At 41.8% G+C, this 21,633-nt stretch overlaps 1 protein-coding gene across 2 annotated transcripts in view; it reads right to left on the bottom strand.

The window, feature by feature from the left end:
• Positions 1-21,633, bottom strand: part of LOC127582685 (calcium/calmodulin-dependent protein kinase type IV-like) — a 95,466-nt gene that overhangs the window by 16,824 nt on the left and 57,009 nt on the right. For both annotated transcript variants that reach the window (XM_052038236.1, XM_052038237.1), the window contains exons 6-7: positions 8,352-8,442; positions 2,933-3,007 (exon numbers count right to left, since the gene is read on the bottom strand). In XM_052038236.1, coding sequence (XP_051894196.1) covers positions 2,933-3,007; positions 8,352-8,442 — 166 coding nt within the window. The remainder of the gene's footprint in view (positions 1-2,932; positions 3,008-8,351; positions 8,443-21,633) is intronic.

The raw sequence follows: 21,633 nt of genomic DNA, 5'->3' as shown, positions 1-21,633 counted from the left end.
TTGGGTCTATATTCAACAGAATTTAGAAGAATGAAAAGTGATCTTATTGAAACATGTACGATTCTGAGGAGGCTTGACTAGGCAGATGCTGAGTAGTTTCCCCTTGTGGGGAAGCTAGAACAAGGAGGGCACATTTCCAGAATGGGCAGTTCACCCATTTAAGGAGGAATTTCTTCTGCCAGAAGGTTGCACACCTTAGGAATTGTCCACCCCAGAGAGAAGTGGGGGCGGAGTTATTGAATATATTCAAGACTGAGATAGACAGACACTTGGACTTTAGTGGAGTTGAGTGATATAAGCAGCAAGTAATGTGCCAGAGGAACTCAGCAGGTCAAGCAGCATCTGTGGGAGGAAAGGAACTGTTGACGTTTCGTGTTGAAACCCTACATCAGGACTGGTGCAGTGTTTTGACCTGACATATCAACAATTCCTTTCCACCCGCAGATGTTGCTCAACCTGCTGAGTTCCTCCAGAAGATTGTTGCTCCAGACTCCAGCATCTGCACTCTCTTGTGTCTCCAAGTGTTATAAGGAACGGGTAGAAAAATGGAGTGAATGCCAAGATCAGATCAGCTGGAATCTTACTGAATAGCAGAGCCAGCTTGAGCAGCAACGTGACCTACTCCTGCTCTTATTTCTTATTGTCTAACTTTCATGGCAATTTTAAGTAAAAAGCAACCCTTTTAAAAATTTCCCTGAGGAGATCATTTTTCTACAGAGTGGTAGCAAGCATTATATGGCCTGAATTTTTCAGTTTTATCTGAAAAAAAATGTTGAAGATCTACCAGAAATGTTTTTTCAGTGAATTCCATGCTGGAGATAAATGACAACCATGCAACATTCATCATTCATTCACTTTGACTTCAGGGTGTCCCGTATGGTTCTCAAACTGTTTCTATGGGTCAAGGACCAAAACCATTTATTCATGGGATGCGCTGGTTGTGGTGTGACGGTGATGGAAAAGGTTGGAGAAGGGTGGCCAGGAATGGGTGAGAACCAATTGCTGTTCAGGATTACATGAAAGGAAATGGAAGTTTTGTTGAAGAATTGATTGAAGCAAAGCCTGAACTAGTCTGTAATTGCTATTGGAGAGACACTTAGAATGAGAAAGTACAGAATGTTGTTGTACAGAGGGATTTAGCTATGCTTTATGGAGACTGAAAGTTAACGCATCCCTTGAATCATTTTTTAATTCACTAAAAATAACTGATTTTGCCAAACACTAATAAAAACAAAAAAAAACTGAACTGAACCTGAAATAAAACTGAAAAATTCAAGCCTTATTTATACATGTCACATTTTTCTGAAATGAACAGCGCAGATTAAATTCATCCCCACCTGCTAGCTTCGTAATCTTGACATGAACGCAAGCGGAGAGAGCAACAGACACTGTGAAAACTCGTCTTTGCTTAGGGCTGTCTGATTCCATCTTGGTTATAATCTTTTCTCTGTTACAATGACTGTTAACTGTGACAGGAAAAAGATTAGAACGAAGGCAGCAAACCTGACACTTCCCACGATAAAAACAGGCCGCTTAACACAGCTCCATCTGTGATTGTCTCACACCTCTCTGAAGCCGCCCAATAAGATACATGTGATCCAGCCAACCACTGCATTTTGGATTTTACTTCCGCCCTTGGAAGGTTCAGAAAAAAAAACTCTGAAGCTCAGAGAATCCTTTGTACTAATGCATTAACCCAGATATTTTTATTTTAGTTAACAGAACCAAAACATAGATGAAGGGCAATGGTACGTTGGAACAAATAGAAGACCAGGTTGGGTGTGTTTTGAGTGAGAGGAATGGGGTGTTAGTCAGTCTGTGTGATAGCACAATGTTGGAAAAAACATCTAATACCAGCAATACCACTAACAACTTGTACTTTTAAAGCACCTGGTAAAATAACCCAAAGTACTCCTCCGAAGTGGTATAAATAATAGATTTTGGTACTGCGCCACAAAGAAGATATTGGAGCATATGACTAAAACTTTAGTTAAAGAGGTGGGCTTTATGGGGGATCTTAAAGGGGGAGAGAACCAGAGAGCTTTGTGGAGGATCTCCTCAACTTAAGATCTTGGCAACTGAAGGCACAGTGGCCAGTGAAGGGGTGATTAAATTCAGGGACGAATAAGAGTTCTGAATTGGAGGAATGTCAGAATTAGAGGTCTGGAGGAAATAACAGAGATAAGGAGGGAGGAGACCACGAAAGAATTTGAAAACAAGGGACAGAATGTTAAAATCAAGTACTTGCTTAGGAGGAAACTTGTGCAGGTCAATGATCACAGGGGTGATGGGTAAACAGGACTTGGTGTGAGTTAGGATTTGGTTAGCAGAGTGGTGAATATCCTCAAGCTTATGGAGAGTGAAACATGGGATGCCAGATAGGAACAATTTGAATGGTCAAATCTAGAGGTGATTATGAGATTTCAGCAGTAGGGAAGCAGAGGCATGTGGCATTAGGTGGTCCAAGTCAAGCCAATGAGATAGAACAGTATCTGTATGGAAATCAACACTGTTTTTGAATGATGTTTGTGAAGACCACCCTGTGGATCAGAAATATGGTTGGGTGGATTTTTCAGCTGGTCTCCAGATGTAACACTGGGACAGCAGGAAGAGAAGCCACTGTTGGTCATTTTCTGGATACCACTATTCTTTGGATGATGGTAGAATTATTTCAATTCTCATACCTTTGGGAGAATACCACTGTGAAAATGTGACCTACTCACCAGAATTATATAAAAGAAAATGACCCAATTAACACTTCACCCTTACGGTGATTTCCTTGTTCCCTCTGTCCTTATAAATAGGTTTCAAATTAGAGCAAGTTTTTCCTTCATAAAAGCAGATGGTTTTTATGGCTTGTGTTCCTTCAGTAACTTTGCATATAAGGATCATGACTTTTGTTAGACATTGAAATAAATCCTATTCCACTCACCACAATAGCCTGGAGTCCCACATACTGTCTTCATGGTAACCTGTTCATTCACAATTTTGGACAGACCGAAGTCAGCTAAAAATAAAAAGAAAAGTAAATGTACCTGAAGCCAGTGGAGTCATAGAGTCATGCATCACAGAAACAGGCCCACCATGTCTTTGCTTACCATTGAGTAGTCATCTATACTAATCCACTTTTCAGCATTTGCTCTACAGCTTCCTATGTCCTGGTGATTCAAGTGCTTGTCCAGGCACTTTTAAATGTTGTGAGAGACTCTGTCTTGACCACACCCTCAGACAATGCATTCCAACCCCCGACTGGGTGAAAAGAATTCTTCCTCAGGTCCTGGATTCCATGGGATCTAACCTGTTGGACCAGTCTTCCAAGTGGGATCTTTTCAATGCCTTACTGGACTACATCAACCTCACTGTTCTCATCAATACACTTTGATACCTCTTCAAAAAATTCAATTAAACAGGATCTTCCTCTCCTAGTGTAGATTCTACTTGCCCCTCAGAATTATTTCCAATAACTTCTCTACCACTGATGCTGGATGAACAGATCTGTAATTACCTGGTATATCCCTACTGCCCTTCCTGAGTAAAGATGCCACTTTTGCTGTAGAACAAGATCGAGCTGCACTTCTAGTTTATACAATGTCCTTTGTACTCGTTAGAACTTAGAATTGAGGAATCATAGACATTTACAGAGGAGGAAGAGATCGATCAGCCCATTGTGTTCAAGCAAGCTCAAAATGGACTTTAGGTTGATCCCTCTTCCCAGCTCTCAGTCCACAGTCCTACAGGTCTTCAAGTACTCATCAGGTAATTTTTAAGTGGTTGAAGGTTTTTGCCTCTATTGCTATTTAGGCTGTGAATTCCAAATCTCCACCACTCGTTGAGCAAAATATTGTTTTCAACTCCTCTCTTAATCCTCTAACAATTAGCTTAAACCTATGATCCTTAGTTATTGACCTCTCTGCTAAAGGTGCTCAGCCCTTCTGGATCTCTTATGACTTTATACACTTCAATTAAATCTCACCCCAGTCTTGGTTAATCCAAAGAAAACAACCCTATTTTAGGCTGTCTCTCACTCTGACAATTCTCCAGACCTGGCAAAATACTGTCCTCACACATCTCTTCTGCACTCTCTCTAGTGTGGCACAGAAGGAGGGCAACTGGGCTATGGACCAATGCTAGCTCTTTGAAAAAGTGGTCCAGCTAGTCCCAGCTCCTGGCTCTTCATCATGATGTAACCACTAAACTATGAATCTCAGAGCTGTGTCTTAATGCTCAAGTGTAACCTTACAGTGAAGTCACTTTAGAAGCTATTGCCACACAATTTATTATACTTTTCCAACTGTTCTTTGATTAGAATCACCGAGCACAGAAAGGAGGCCATTTGCTCCATCAAGGGCTTCTGTCATAGTCTGGGTGAAGCAAACTTTAAGTACACTGGTACCTCACTTATTGGTTAGGATGCATTCTCAGGAAAGAGTGCTAATAGTACTACAAGGGGTCATTATAGCCTGAGATGAATTACTGACAGTGCTGCTATTCCAGCAACTTGTGTGAACTGTTGCCCTTTCCCTGATGCATTTTGCTGTGCTAGAAACTTGCTGCAAATCCCTGCCCTCTGCTGTTACTCCCACACCAATGAATGGCCCTGAGCTCTGTGTGGAGAGGCCGCCCGTGATGGCTGGTGTTGGGTGGGTGATATAACTGCTCACTGCTGAGGATGAGGGCCTCAGGGCTCCACCCTGGTTGCCATGGCGATTGCAAGTCATTGCTAGGGGTAGCAGGAGCCGCTCCATGTATTGAGAGACTGCCTAGATCCTACATCCTCTCCGGAGACACAAGAGACTACAGGTGCTGATGCAGGGTTTAAATCCGAAACATCAACAATTCCTTTCCTCCCTCAGATGCTGCTCGACCCACTGAGTTCCCCCAGCAGATACATGGGCTGGTACATGGATAGGAAAGGTTTAGAGGGATATGGGCCAAACGTGGGACTAGCTTTGATGGGTATCTTGGTCAGCATGGATGAGTTGGGCTGAAGGGCCTGTTTCCATGCTGTATTACTCTATGACTCTCGATTGTTTGTTGCTCTTACATTATCTCTCATCAGTTCCAATTGCTCATTGATTTTGTCACAATAAAGAAACCTCAGAGCTGAGACAGCTGTGCAGCCTACCAAAGAAATGTGAGACAGGTATCTCTTTGAGAGAAACTGTAGGATCAGGGTGGTCTGTCAATGCATGGAGCAGGTGCTGCAGTTGCCAGCAATGGTTGTCACTCACCATGTTGGCCTGGGGACAGCCCTGAGTCAGCATTGGATGCTGAGTGGTCACACTGCTTGCCCCAGCTCGCCCAACGGCAGTTGTCACATCCCCACACCCATCCATAGGCGATGGGAGAGCTGGGGCAAGCAGTGTGACCACTCAGCATCCAATGCTGATTCTTAGCTATGGAAATGCCAGTGATAAGTCAGGGATTCGTGCCATGCTTGGGTTTCCAGCACAGCAGCAGGGAAACCAGGGTTCCACAGCAGCACAGGGATGTAGAACTGCAGCACACGGCCCAAGAACTGTGGCACACGGACCAAGAACTGCAACATGCAGACCCAGAACTATGGCACACGGCTCAAGCAGATGTAAAACAAAATGCTGGAAATACTGAGCAGGTCAGGCCGAACATGACGAAGGGTCTCTGACCTGAAACACTGACCCTGTTTCTTTTTCCACGGAGCTGCCTGACTTGCTGAGTATCTCCAGCATTTTCCAGTGTCTGTAGTTTTTTTTATTTGACCAAGCAGATGTTTATTTTAAAAAAAGTATGGGGTGGGGGTGATGGTATGTATCTGCGAGTGTTCAGTCTGGAAGACTAAGGGTGCTGTAGTGAATCAGCATACCGAGGGGTTGCACTGAATGGGGTCCCAGCATACTATGGTAGCATCAGAGCTGGCGTCAGAAAGCCTTACAGCTCAGGGACCTGTGCACCTCCATTAATGACCTGACAGCAGAAAACTACAAGTCACTCCAAATTGGGGATAAATTATGCTTCAGGGAACAGTATAACAAAAAGAAAATCAGTGTGTTATTTAGTTTTAACTAAAATAATCTATGCTTAAGAACCCCAGAGATGAAACTGCTACCAAATCTTGTCAGGTTTCCTGAGAGAACGCACACCCCAGTTAGGAAGAATACACATGCTGGAAATTTGAAATAAAAACTGAAACTTTTGGAAATAAATAGCAGGCTGTATATCTGAAAGGAGGGAAAACCCTAGCACTACAGGTCATGATTCAAGGGCCCATTTGCTCACCCATTGAGAACACTCAACAGGACACCAGATTTCATTCGCCAATGGTCTGAATTGTACTGACTGATAACTGATGGTTCCAAAGGGAACCGCTTCAGCATACCTCAGATTTCCATGCACGTGCAGTGGAAGGAGGAAGTGTGAGATGAGCTGGAGGTCAGACGCAGGCACACCTGTCTCCCCTGCTCTGCCATCTGGACTCGCCATTAAGCCCTGTGGCAAAGCACAGATGCATGGAAGAGAGCGTCCGGCATCTAGTCCTCAGCTTTACCCTGGGAGGGGGGAGTGGGAGGAGTGGGGTTGCTGATAGTTTGGAAAACTGTTAGCACAGGCAAATACAATATTCATCTTACTTTATTTTGGAAGGTGGCATCTATCATCAAGGATCCCCACCATCTGGGTCATGCTCTCTCCTCACTGCTATGGTCAGAAGCCTGAAGTCCCACACCACCAGGTTCAGGAACAACTACTTTCCTACAACTATCAGGTTCTTGAACCAACCTGCACAACCCTAACACTACAGACCACTCTTGCGCTATGTGGACTTGTCTCTGATTGTGTCTCTTTTTATGCACTAAGGTCTTGTTTTTGTACAGTCTTTTTTTCTCTCACTTCACTGTCTTGTATAATTTATATTCTGTGTGTTGTCTGTACCTACATGCCTGTGATGCTGCCGCAAGCAAGTTTTTCATTATACTTTACCTCACCATACTTGGACACATGACAATAAACTCGACTTGACTTGATGTCTTTAGTTATTTGCCAATGCTTCAATGTGCTTTCAATTAGATTTATTTTAATTTTTGATAGCTTTAATATTTTTAAAATAATTTAAATCTATTTGAACAGTTTTAAAATTTCTGATTATCAGAGACATTTAGAAATTGTTAAAAAGCTGTGAGCAGTCAGGGTGTCCGGGGGAACTGGGCATCCAGATCTGTTGCAGAAGTCTATTTACTGCTCGGAGTCCACTCCACCTTACTTGTTGTCCGTCGGGTGGGAGGATCAGCTTTGTCTGGCCCTCTGGAGCTGAATGAAGCAACTGTGAGATGGATGGAGGCTGTGGGTAGTGAGTCTGGGTCTTCCAACTGGCTTAGAACAATCGGTCCAAGGTCAGACCTGACACAAGGTCTGTACCCGAAATATTATCTTGCCTTTTTGCTTTGTAAGCAGTGCATTTCCAATGGCTTGAGTTTTCAATCTCAGTAAAATGGGAGCTTTTTAAAGAAAATCTTCAATGCTGTCACAGAGAAGCTGACTTTCATTATGAGAGTATTCTTTCGGGAAACAAACTAACTGTTGTAAGGCATTTTCTGGTTTTTATGATTTATGGCCGCAGAAATTCAAAGAATTACATTAACACATCAAAAAACATGAGGCAGGTTTTTCCCTACTGATTCGTCTGGTAAAGGCATTCAGCCACTATAGCATAAAGCCAGTCAGCTGAGGTTTGTTATGAGTTTATGCCAATGTAGCAGATCCAGTATTCTGCTTCAGCCCTATGTTCTTGGACTGGGAGATCTGTCCTGATTGCTGGCTGATTACTCCTGGTAGAAAGAGTACTTCTTAAAATTGCATTTCAGTTAAATGTTAATGGAAACAAAAAAAAACTGAAATGCATAGCCAGTCAGGCAGCATCTGCGGGGAGGGAAGCAGAGTTAGTTTTCAGGCCACTGAACTTTAATCAGAGTGTAATTTGAAATGTCCTCTCTGCCATGTCCAGCCATTCTTTGCAAAACTGACAGCAAAAAGATGTGCAGGGCAAGTTTCTTACACAGAGTGGTGGGTGCCTGGAATGTGCTGCGGGGGTGATGGTGGAGGCAAGTACAACAGAGACGTTTAAGAGCCTCTTAGATAGGCATATAAATATGCAGAGAATGGAGGGATATGGATCTTGTGAAGACAGAAGGGATTAGTTTAGTTAGGCATTTAATTACTAGTTTAATTAGTTCAGCACAACATCATTGGCCAAAGGGCCTATTCCTGTGCTGTACTAAATGTTCTAAAAAGGAACTCTTTCTCCATATTGTGAAGTAACAATGAGTTGACCTCAAATTTGAAGCAAAGTGTACCTTAAATTAGCTTAAAATGAGCCTTACCTATTTTCAATGGTGCAGCTGATGATAGGTCTGCATACAGTAAGTTTTCTGGTTTGAGGTCTCGATGGACCACTCCATTTTCATGTAAATACTGGAAGGGTTTTGAGAAAAAAAATTAGTACTTCACGTTAACAAATAAACAATATTCTAATTTTGCATTTCAAAGAAGAAAGACATGGATTTATACAGCAACTTTCAGGGCACGATGGCACTTAGCAATCAGTGAAGAAGTTGTTGATGTGTAGTAATATGGGAAGTGTGACAGTCTATTTGCTCTCAACAAGCTCCTGCAAACAGCAGGTGATAATGACCAGATTAATTGTGTGGAACTGATGGGAAGTTTCCACAAACTGTATCCTTTAAAGAGAATTTCAGTCTCTGAAAACTCACCCTCACTTGGGAAATAAGTTTGTTAAACACCAAAAAACAATCTGCTGGAGGAACTCAGCAGGTCAGGCAGCATCTGTGGAGGGGAAATGGACAGTTGGCATTTCGGGTCAAGACCCTTCATTTGGATTCAATGCTGTACTCCCTGGTAATGACCTAGGGCTCAACTAACATTGGAATAGACTTTCAAACTCTGATTAAAGTCTACATCTATTACATAGAGTTTTCAAAGAGCATTTTAATGATGGAATATGAGATAATGACTTTAATCAGGAATTAGGCGCTGGGAAGTGGGACAGAAGGGATTGACAGCAAATCCATTAACTCCTCATCATTACCTGTCCTTAAAGAGTCTAACTTCCTCCCTAGTGTAGAACAAAGTGGGGTTGGGAGAGGGGTATGGGGCTTGAGGTGGCGTGGTGGTGGGGAGGTCTAAGTTGTCTCTGAGTGTGGCAGGTGGAGAGAAATCTTTGTGGGTTCTCATTCTCATCAAGGCTCCCTAAATCACTTCTCTGAAAGTGGGAAATGAAGGGGACCCAGAGTGATCCTTAGAGTCACACAGCACGGAAACAGGCCTTTTGGCCCAACTGGTCCATGCCGACCAAGATGTCAATCCAAGCTAGTCCCATTTGCCAGTGTTTGGCCCATAACCTTCTAAATCCTTCCAATCCACGTACCTGTCCCAACTGCCTTTCAAAAGTTGTTATTGTACCTTCCTCAATCACTTCCTCTGGCAGCTCGTTCCATATACACATGTAACAAAGTTGCCCCTCAAGCTCCTATTAAATCTCTCCCCTCTCACTTTAAACCTATGCCCTCTAGTTCTCGATTTGCCAACCTTGGGAAAGAGACTGTGTGCAGTAACCCTGTCCATGCCCCAAAGGGAGAGTATAAATGGGGAAACAGTTAATCAGTGCCGAGGTGATACTGCTGACTATGAGATCATTTTAGGAAGAGAAACCTGTGGCTAGAAAGTCTATTCTGTAGTATGTTTTTTTTCTGAACACTGATTGCTTGCAACTGCATGCACACGGTGTTTTTAGAGATTATGAAACTGTCCTCAGTGCAAATGATCTGTTTATGCAATAGAAGCCACAAACAGTTGTCATGCCAACTCCTGATTAATGTAATTATCCCACATACCATCCTTTAAATGCTCTTTGAAAACTTTGTGAAGCAAATGTAGACTTTAATCAGAGTGTGAAAGATAGTTCCTATGTTAGTTAAAGAGCCTGGGTCATTGTCAGGGAGTGAAGCATTGAAGCAAGGCCACTCCAATGGGAAACAATTTGAATCCCTTACCCTCCTCAGGAAGGCGTGAGGAATTTCACCACCCACAAATAAGCAAATTAACCCTCTCTTTGCTTGCCCTTCCTGGAGCCAATGCTTTCCCCTTCCTCCAAATGGAAACAATAGCACTCCGTCATGATGGAGAAGATTTGTCTCACAGCCCACTCACAGGCATAGAAAGCCCATGTCCTGTGCGTTTCCCTGCACAACCACAGTGAAGAAATTGAACTCTGGTTCATTGTTACCACTTGAATTCAGTTGAGAATCAGCTCTGGCCCTGAGCCATTCACCACTTTCTTATTCCCCACTCACCCTCCTGCACTCCTCACTTACTCCTTACCTCAATCCTTCCACTTCCCCATTCATATCCATGTTTCCCCACCTTCCTTCCCAACTACTTCCCTTCTCCCTTCCCTGCCTCTTTGTGACAAAAATTGACTGAACTAGCTGTGAACTAAGTCAACGTTAGTTTCTGTTTTCCAAATCTCCTGGCCCTTTGGCTCCCACTGCCTCACTATCCCAATTGCTCCTTTCTTCCCATTTTTCCCACCATTCCTTCCATCCTCTCCCATGTACCAGCACATCCTACCCCTATTGTATCTCATCTTGCCTTTCCCATGCAACAGCACAAAAGACTGATTGATATAAAGATAAAACCCTCTGGCACATCCCTCAGCAGTAACTGTGTCGAGAAACCCACATGAATCTTGTTGTTTTGCAGTGAAAGTCTGCCAGAGAGAATGTGTATTTGTCAATATGACACTTAATCACAGCAGCATCTGTCAAGTTACATAAGCGCATGTAACATGCGAGTTGGACCCAATTCCATCGCAGTGGATGGCTTCTTTAAACTTGTGAATGCATGTCCAAAAATTTGCAAAGGCTGGCTAAAATGACACAAACATCTTATTGTTGAAATACAGGGGCTTAGTGCATCTAAATAAAATCCAGAATTTTGCAATATTCTCATTTCATGGAATTTGTGCCTGCATATTCCCCTTCTGCTTCTTGCACCTCTCCAATTAACAGTTGCTTAGCAACACCCTGCATTGTCCTGCAGACACCAGAAATGGGAAATGAATTGTCGTGTTCTATTCATCCTCAATGTTGATACTTCGCAGATTAAAAAAATAAATGTAAGCCTCCATTCTCATTCTACCAAAGAAACAATTTCCCGGTTAGAAACAATCCATCTTCAACAACATACTAATTCAAAAACTTAATATATTGTGTTGAAGAATCATGCCAGCCCCCATTATTTTATATCACTTGCAAAACAAAATCTCTTGCTCATTCTTTCACAACAGCCCTGTCCTGCCACCCCCACCACTGCAACATACACAGGAATAAATCTCGATTTTTTTTGTAATAGTTTAAAACGAATGATACCGATTTTTATTTCCACTGAAGTTAATGGTCATAATTATCTGGCTTGCTTCCAGATAACCAATCTGCTACTCTGCAAATATCCAATATCCTCTCTCAGAACAATTACAAACATTAATTAAGACATAAAAAATAACACCAAGAAGACCATATGTTTTATGGCATTTCCATTCATTATGGCCCAGCCATAATGCAAATTGTAGGGTGACAACCTCATATTGGAGAGTTGTGTTTTTTTGGGGGCAAAAGGACATTGATGTTAACCATTTTCAACATTTTTGTGAGATATTCACAGTGTGCCTCAGAAAGTCCTTGAATGTCACGCTTTCTTTTAATTCATTCATGGGATGACAACGCTGGCAAGTCAAACAGTTATTATCCATCCTGGGCCTTCTCAGAGGGATGTTAAATGACAATGACATTGCTTTAAGTCTGGAGTCACATATAGGCCAGACCGGGTAAGGGGAACCAGGTTTTCTTCTCTAAATAGTGAACCAGATGGGTTTTTAACGACACCTTCATGGTCCTCTTTACTGACACTAACTTATTATCCCAGATTTACTTGACTAACTGAATTCTTAAATTCCCCAGCTGCCTTGATGGGATTTAAATTCTGTCTCTGGATGACTAACTCAAGCTTCTGCTGTAACTTAACCACTCTGCTATCTTCTTGGAGGATCCTTTACACAGGACATATCAACCCTCCAGCAAATCAGAGATTCATCATCGGCTACACTGGACAATGACTTTAATCCCTCCACTGCCATTAGAGGGTTAGCCACAGCGAAGACAGAGGAAGTGGCTAATGGAAATGCTGTACCCAGAATTTCTTCGAAAACTAGCCTTCCCTCCATTGACTCTGTCTACACTTCTTGCTGCCTCAGAAAAGTAGCCAGCATAATCAAAGACTCCTTCCACCCTGGATATTCTCTCTTTGCCTCCCTTCCTATTAGGCAGAAGATATAAAGCCTGAAAACATGTACCACCAGGCTCAAGGACAGCTTCTATCCCGCTGTTATAAGACCATTGAACTGTCCCCTAGTACGATAAGAATGGACTCTTGGCCTCACAATCTACCTCGCTATGGCCTTGCACCTTATTGTCTGTCTGCGCTGCACTTTCTCTGTAACTATAACACTTTATTCTGCATTCTGTTATTGTTTCTCCTTGTACTACCTCAGTGCACTGATGTGATGAGATGATCTGTATGGATGGCATGCAAAACAAAGTTTTTCACTGTACCTCAGTACATGTGACAATAATAAACCAATTTACTAATTTGCCCTTCCATCAGGCAAAAGATGCAAAAGCCTGAAAGCAGGTACCACCAGGCTCCAGGACAGCTTCTATCCTGCTGTTATAAGACTCTTGAATTGGAATTGGTTTATTATTGTCAGTTGTACTGAGGTACAAATGGATCGCTTGAATGTTAAAGATGAACTCTTGTCCTCATAATCTATCTCGTTATGGCCCTTGCACTTTATCTCCTACCTTTCTCTGTAACTGTAACTGTAACACTTTATTCTGCATTCTGTTATTGTTTTTCCCTTGTACTACCTCAAAATTCAATGTTTTGAAATGATCTGTATGGATGGCTTGCAAAACTAGATTTTTCACTGTATCTCGGTACATGTGACAATAATAAACCAATACCAATATCCAAGAATCTCCAGCAGCTGGCAATTATGGACATCAATGGCATGGAGTCTGGACTCATTCCAAAGGCAAGCCAGGAGGCAATGGTCACTGCCCGAGTCAAACTAGATAAGCCAACTGGTGACATAGAAAGCTATAGGCTGGTACTATCCAGAAGACCTTCAAACAATTGGACCATATCATGCTCCGGAAAAGTTACTGATCCTTGAAGGTGGGATTCTGGTCTAAGTGCAGTTGTTGCAATTAACTTTTGGCCATTGCGATGCAAAATGAGGCTGGTTACCAGAAACAATCAAAGACCAGGACAGTCTTTGTAGACCTGTCAGGGACCAATGACTTGTCTCGTTTAAAGGCTTGATGTTGATTCTTGGAAAGAACATCCCTGCCATAAAATAAAACATCTGCCACTAGTGATGCTGAACAAGAGGTTGCTGTGTGTCCCCTCAGGCAAGTCAGCTCACCCAGCTCATCAACAACAGATGCCACAAGGCTGCATTTGAAGCCACACAGATACCCATGGCCAATAATCCAGAGAGTGGAGTTCAAATCCCACCGTGGCAGCTATGGAATTTAAACTGTTAATAATTTGGACATTTTTTAAAACCGAATATTCATAATGATAACCATGAAACTATTGAAGTGTTGTAAAACCCCATTTGGTTCACTGATGTCCTTCAGGGAAAGAAATCTACCATCCTTACCTGGACTGGCCTATATGTGACTCCAGACTCACAACATAATGTTGCCTCTGAAGCAGTCTCTCAAATCACTCTATCTATTAAGGGGCAATTAGTGATGGGTAGTAAATACTGGCCTTGTCAGCAACAGCCACATCCTGAAAAATAAATAAAAAGACAACCATCCATCTTCAGTGCCATCATGTTTACATTGAACAGGGACTTAAGCACAATAACGTAATATTTCTGGTAATGGAAGTTGAAATGAACATCCCCTACCACAAACACCAAGTTGATGAAGGGAGTGTCAGAAGTACCAAAAATATGACTTCAGCAGCAACAAATTGCTGATCTCAGAGTGAAGCTAGACAGCATGCTAAATTTCCATGCTCACTTGAAGAAAACAGCTGTCAAGACTAAGGCAGTCGTCAATCTGTTCCATACAATGATAGCACAAATAGGGAACATCAGTGCTTTGGAGATCAGTAATACCTCTTGCTTGCTTTGACCTCACATACTATGATGTCAATGGAAAGTCTTTCAGAGGCAAGAGTACCATATGTTGACTTGACTATATGGCATGTTCAGAGCTATCAACCAAAGATGATTTTCTTGGGAATTGTTACTACAGATTGAAGGATGCTATCTGCCTAGCTATATCACAAGATTCAGATGCTCTTAGTTAAAAAGAACGTAATATAATGGACATACTCAGAAGGTCAGGCACAATGTACAAGCATGACCTGAAGCTTCTGATCGCCTGTCACTTTAATTTTCTGACCCAGTCCCACTCTGATTTCCCTTCCTCAGCCTACAACTGTTCTATGATGCTTAACATAAGCTCGAGTAAAACACTTCCTCTTCTAACTAAATATCTAAAAGCTTTCTAGATTCGATATCTTCAGATAGATATCTTTATTGGTCACATGTACATTGAAACACACAGTGAAATACATTTTTTTTGCGTAGAATGTTCTGGGGGCAGCCCGCAAGTGTTGCCACACATCCGCCACCAACATAGCATGCCCACAACTTCCTAACCTGTACATCTTTGGAATGTGGGAGGAAACCAGAGCACCCGGAGGAAACCCACGCAGACACAGGGAGAACGTACAAACTCCTTACAGACAGCGGCCGGGATTGAACCCGGGTCGCTGGCGCTGTAAAGCGTTACGTTAACGGCTACACAGATAAAGAAAATTTCCAACATTTTCTGTTTTCATTCAGATTTCCAATCACCTGGATTATTTTGGATATATATATTCTTTAAATATCGAAAGAACGGTAAGGTTTTTCATTTTCTGATGCAAACCATTGGGGAAGGAGCTTAGCATTAAATATTCCCATGCTGAATTCTGCAAGGCAGATAATTGTATCTACATCACCTTCCCTTTCAGTCAAATAAGTCCCTTGTTGCCATTCCTTCAGCTATTTATATTAAATTCTTTTTACTGTGATTTTTCCCACTGAAGTAACAAGAAGTCAACACAATCCCCCTTAACATTAACATTGTGTCCTCCAATGAAGAGTATAAAGTACAGTGGCATTTTCCAAAATGTTCTTGGCCACTGTATCAAATTCCACTTGATTTTAATAAACTTTCCATGGGTCCCCAGATATACTTGTGCTGCAAATATGTCCAGTTTTAGCAAGACTCAGGTATTTTTCAAAAACAGAATTGCCTAGGAAGCAAATATTATTGCATATCAAAAGGAATTACTTGTGAAAATGCAGCACTTTGATAAAACCTGATGGCTAAGAAATTCTGATGGGTCATATTGGGTGTACCAGAGGGTCGTCGATGACAATTTTATTTGTCACTGCAAATATCAGTACTGGTAAAGGTGATTGGCTAAGGGGGTCATCATTGGATGGCCAAACTGAGAGTTATTTAGGGAAAACAATGAGTCGATGGGACCTAGAGCCCAGATCGATGGAAAGTGGGATGCAGGGGAAAGAAGTCAAGACCATTGTGAACAATGGTGTCACTGGAGGGTCAAAGGTCAATTGGAAAATTGGAGGCCAGGGACAGCTGATTGGGAGATTGGGAGAGAGATGTTGGGGGCAGGGGTGGAAAAAGAGGATGGCAGTTGGTTGGTATTGATGGAAGCTGTTGTTGAGGAAAAAAAAACAAATTAATCTTAGTGGGATCTCAGACTGGTACTATGTCACGGAGACCTACTTGTCCCAGAAACAACCAATGAAACCTCTCCCAGGATGACTTGGTCTAATTTTCAAATGTGTTATATATCTGAATTTCTAGGTCAACGTATCAAAGATAAAACGGGAAACTGCTGGAAATAGAAAGATTTGCTATTTCAGGTCATTTCTACATAGTCTAACGGGAGGGTTAAGGTGAATTTTAACCCTCAAAACTGGATGGTCTAGGTCACTTGCAATGTGAAAATGCGTGAAAATTTCAAGCCTGAACCCATTCACTCCAGGAGATGGAGTCCTTATTTAAATATTTTGATGCTGCATGTACTAGGTTTTATTGGCCTGGTTGCCCAGTTCCCTATGCCTCAGGAAACATGGCTGTTAATGAGTGACAAAGTTTGCTGTATGAATGAGCTATTTTTCTAAAATCAAAATACAGAAGATGCTGGAAAGCTGAATAAAAACCTAAAATGCTGGAAGTACTTATTAGGTCAAGCTGACCTGCTGAATATTTCCAGTATTTTACACATGTATTCTCTACCACTGAGGGTGAAGAGGAGCAAGAAATTTTCCTCTTGGTCCATTGAGCAAACCTGTTCCCAGTAGAGACTCACTGCCTTGCTCATGGTTTGTGATCCCCAACCATCTAGCAACACAGTGATCACCAGACCCCATCACTTCCACTGATCTCCCTGCGACTTTCTGTGATCACCTTCCTAATTCCATACCCTAAACACTTTATATCTCCATTTGCTTTCCCAGCAAAAAACCCAACAGCTCCTCATTGGTGACTCCTTCTGGGAGTGTTACTCATATGATTCAAAGCCAGGGATACCAGTTAGGTAGGTTGCTGGACAGGTAACCCACTTACAATGTAAATGGGCAGGCAGACCTTGTAGTTAAAACTCCACCACCATAGAAATCCTAACCTCCACCACCACTGCTTCAGGCCCAAACTAATTGGAACTCCCATCCCAGTAAATATCAGAGCCTAACCTCCTCTTCATAGCAGACTTATAAGTTCCAGTATTTGCAATGTCTTTGGCTTTTAGTTTGTCCATTTATATTACCTAATTACATCCTCCATATATACACATAACAGACTCATCATAAATAAGATGTCCTTATAAAATTGATGTTGTTCTGACTCCTGCTGGTTATCTCAACCTAAAACCCTGAATTAACTAATTCTAAGCCCCTGATTCCCACTGGCTGTTGTGACCCAAAACCCTGATTCCTACTCATCACCTTCTGCTGATCACCCAGTTCCAGAGTCCTGACTCCTGCTGATCACTTGGATCCAAAACCCTGACACCTGGTTGTCATCCAACCTGAAGCTGAATGTCACAACTTCACGGAGAGAGGTTGCTACCAGATACTGGACCTCCAGATAGTAACTACTTATCCGACTGAATCAAAAGATCCACACCACAATTACATTTTTAGCTGGTTTATGAAAACCAAGCCCAATGTTCACTCCATCAAGGAATTTCTTTGTGGATAATTAACAGTGCAGACAGCAAAGTATGGATAACTGAGGTTCTGTTTTCCTGTGAGACCTAAAGCACACCACTGTGTTGCTAGATCCTGCACCGTGTAAACCTGCTTCAAATTTTGGATCTGATGCTAATCTAAAGTGGCCCTGTTACAATCCACATTGCCCTCTGTGCCTGACCAACATCATCTTCACTATGGAATTTAACATTTTAGTTTTTAAAGTTGTGCAGGGTTCTCCCCTTTTTAAATTTGTTTCTCTTATTTGTGATTATTTGTGATGATTTCTGCTTTCCTGGTGTGGTCCAGACATATCCAGTTTGTTTCACCACTATAATTATTAGTGTCTTTCATGAAGGGATTTGGCCCTTTATTCGGAATTCTTGCAAAGGTAATTCAAATGAGAGAACTTGCAGAAAGTTATAAGTCAATGAAGTAGAAAGTCATCTACTGTAGCAGGTGATGCATGGGCAATGAACACTGCTTTGGCAATTTGATCCTATTTAAGTCGATAAAACCAAATTTCAGAAGCACAGCTGGATATATATTTAGTGCATGTGACAGAGAATGGATTTTTACACAACATATTCCATTAAATTGTTAGCATTTTAATTCTTAGAATTTGACAATGAGGCAAGAGGCAAAGGTGCAGCTCCCTTATCTATCATGGACTCATTATTCCAATGCAATTGGCCCTTAAACGCGACACCTGGCTTAGCTTGTGTTAGTTAATACATTTTTAAAAATGAAATTAAAAATGATTTCAATTCTTTGGAAGCCTGGAGGGAATCTTCATCTTCTGTCTCTTCATTTCCAACTGCGAGTACATTTGCTTCGTAGTTAAAGAAGGTAGTTCATCACCCGCTTCTCAAGTTCAATACAGACAGGTAATAAATGCTGGTCTTGACCGCAACACCCACATCCCGTGAGAGAAGAAAGATGTATATATTGCCAAACAATGAGGAGTTGATTGAGGCACAGCTTGGTGACCCCATTGCTGTTGTTGACTGAGATTGATAGAATGTATAAGTAACTATTCTCCATTCACTGCACTTTTCTGAAGAACTTACTTTGCTTTTATCAGGAGAAGTTACCGTCGTTTTTCTTTCATCTGCTCTTTTTGTGGACTCTTGAGTAAATTGGATTTGTTTGCTGTGAAGAACACAGTTTGTTGTGAATCACACACCCTGTCCCATATCCAACTCCTTATCTGACATGATTATCAGTAACTGCTTGATTAAGTAAAAACTCAACACCTAGAGTTACAGAGTCATCGAGTTATACAGTATGGAAACAGGCCATGTAGCCCAACTCAACAATGCCAACCAAGTTGCCTACCTGAGCTAGTCTCATATGCCTGTGTTTGGCCCATAGCCCTCTAAACCTTGCCTATTGATGAACCTGCTGAAATGCCTGTTAGATTATCTCTAACACATCATTGTAATGATCCAAATGGAAAATAGATCATGGAAGATAATAAAAAGGACTTCAATCAGACACCACCAGCGACTTGAAATGGAAGTTAAAGACCTGGATCTAGGTAAAAGAGGTCAAGCTGGCAAGAAGGGCAGGAATTCTGGAGGCCGGAGAAAAGGAAGTAACAAGGTATACATAGCTACTTACATAGCCTGATTGTTCAGACACTTCACAAACTTTAAACAACACCAATGGAATTGACAAATATGACAATGACAAATGGCCAGTGTAAATGGGTATGGTGTAAGTGGTAGGGACTGTATTCCCAAAATACCATACTGTAAGAGAGAACAGTACTCTTATCAATGTACAGCAGTGCCTTTATACAACTCAGATTGAGTAGCAATTTTTAACCAAGATTTGAGTTTGTTGAAAGGTCATAGACTTGAAATGTTTTTCTCTCTCCACAGACCTGCCCAGTATGTCCAGCATGCACTGCCTTTCTTCAAAATTTTGAATTCTGAGTATCTACAGCCTTTTGTTCTTTTCAGCCAGAGTCTAATCTATAGCCCTGTAATTGTGTTGCAACCCCAGGTTACGTCTGTGACAATGTGTCCCAGTGAATTCACCGGCGAGTCACTGACATTCACACTGGGTTAGTCCATGACTCTCAGAAGAGATAATTAAGCTTTTGTTTAGGCTTGGTCACACAGAACAAAAAAAGAAAATGGTTTGACTCAGGTTGTCCATTTGTTATGCCCCTCCATTGCAGGTTACATTTTGGAAGTAGCAGGGATTCTAAATTATACACAATTAAAATTCAGCTAGGAGACAAGATATCTGGAAAAAAATAGAGCAATGTCACTGCAAGTTTATGTAACTACAGATAAATAAAAGAAATAAAATGGTGGGTGGATGAAGCCTAAATCCATGCAGATACTATTTAATTTCAAAGCAATCAGCCTCAAATATGAAGGATATTTATTGTGCTATGTAAGATATTAAAACCATCTTTCTCTTATAATGCAGCTTACAACAGGCCATTATGACCCTTTAATATTTTTTAAATAATCTGGTTTTGCTATGGGATTCAGTCTCCAAGAAAAGACAAATGATGAATGGCACCATGAAGCATAAGGCAAAATGGTCGACTTCCTTTTGGGGAAAGAAATGTTTCCTTTCCAAACAGCCAGGAGTAGCAAGCATCATTTGATTCCTGCAGTGAATCTTTCTGCTCTCCATAACCCAGCACACAACGCAAGGCAATTTAGCTGACTCTGCATCCAGACACAATGGAACTGCAGTGAACAGTGAGCATTTGAATGTCGAATGGTTTACAGCACTGATCTCTAAAGGACATATTAAAAGGACAGAAAACCCTGGAGAGGGAATTTAGCAGTATACAATCAAATCTTTTCAAAATATACAGTGTCCAGCGCTGACCCAAGACAATGCCCCCTGGTAAATGAAAATCAAAGAAACTGCAGACGCTGGAAATCTGAAATAAAAACAGAAAACGCTGGAAAAAAACTCAGCAGGTCAGGCAGCATCAGTGAAAAGGGAAACAGAGTTAATGTTTCAGGCCAAAGGTCCTTCATCAAAAGTTTTGACCTGCTGAGTACTCCCAGCATTTTCTGTTTTTATTTCAACCACTGACAGTATTCTGCTAACACTGAAAGGTGAGAGGTGGAGAGAACTTCCAGACAGGATTCTAATTTAAGAGAGGGCTATTCAGACCCTGCAGACACAAGAGACTGCAGATGCTGGAATCTGGAGTGAAAATAAATTGCTGGATGAACTCAGCAGGTCAGGCAGCATCTGTGGAGGGAAATGGACAGTCAACATTTCAAGTCGAGACCCTTCATCTGGACTATTCAAGCCCTTGAGACCGTACTGCTATTCAAGGAGATCGCAGCTGACTGTGAATTAACATATTAGTTTTCCCCAATATCCATTAATATTGACTGAAGGTTTCAATACATTAAGGGGATGGATTGGATGGATGGAGAGAAACTATTTCTGCTGGTTGAGGAGTCCAGAGTGAACGGACTGAAAACTAATGTCACACATCAGCCATGATCTCTCTGAATGGCAAAACAGGCCTGAGAGGGTTAATGGAGACACAAGAGACTGCAGATACTGGAATCTGGAGCAACACAAAAGGCACTGGAGGAACTCAGCAGGTCAGGCAGCATCTATAGAGTGAAACGGACAAATGAAGTGTCTCGACCCGAAACATCCACTGACCATTTCCCTCCATAGACACTGCCTGACCCACTGAGTTACCCCAGCACCTTTTGTGTTGCTTGAGGAGGTTAACGGTGTCCTCCTATTTCTGTGTTCCTATACTCAGAGCCCAATTTCTAGGACAGTTCAGGTGGGGAAGAGATAATCGGGTCCCACAGCTCCCCTCAATGTAATTTGAACAGGATAAGAGTTTTCTCTTCTATCAGCACAAAACAACTTAATTCCCAGTTGTGCAACCACACACTGATTTCAGGAAACAAGCCTGAAAAGTTAAGTTTGGAACTGTATTCCTTATGGACGTCACTGAAGGTCACATGAATACATAAGAATTAGGAGAAGGAGAAGGTCACCTAGCCCCTTGAGCCTGTCTCACCATTGAATAAAATTGGGGTGATCTGACTGAAACCCAAACTACACGTTCCCATTTACCCTGGTGACCTTTCACCCCTTGCTTTTCAAGAATATAGCTACCTCTGCCTTAAAAATAATCAAAGCCTATGCTTCCACCACCCTTTGTGAAAGAGAGCTCCCAAGATTCACGACCCTCAGAGAGAAAAAAAATTCACCTCATC

Source organism: Pristis pectinata, chromosome 24 (genome assembly GCF_009764475.1).
Source record: "Pristis pectinata isolate sPriPec2 chromosome 24, sPriPec2.1.pri, whole genome shotgun sequence".
Lineage (NCBI taxonomy): Eukaryota > Metazoa > Chordata > Chondrichthyes > Rhinopristiformes > Pristidae > Pristis > Pristis pectinata.
This window is presented reverse-complemented; position numbering and strand designations above follow the sequence as displayed.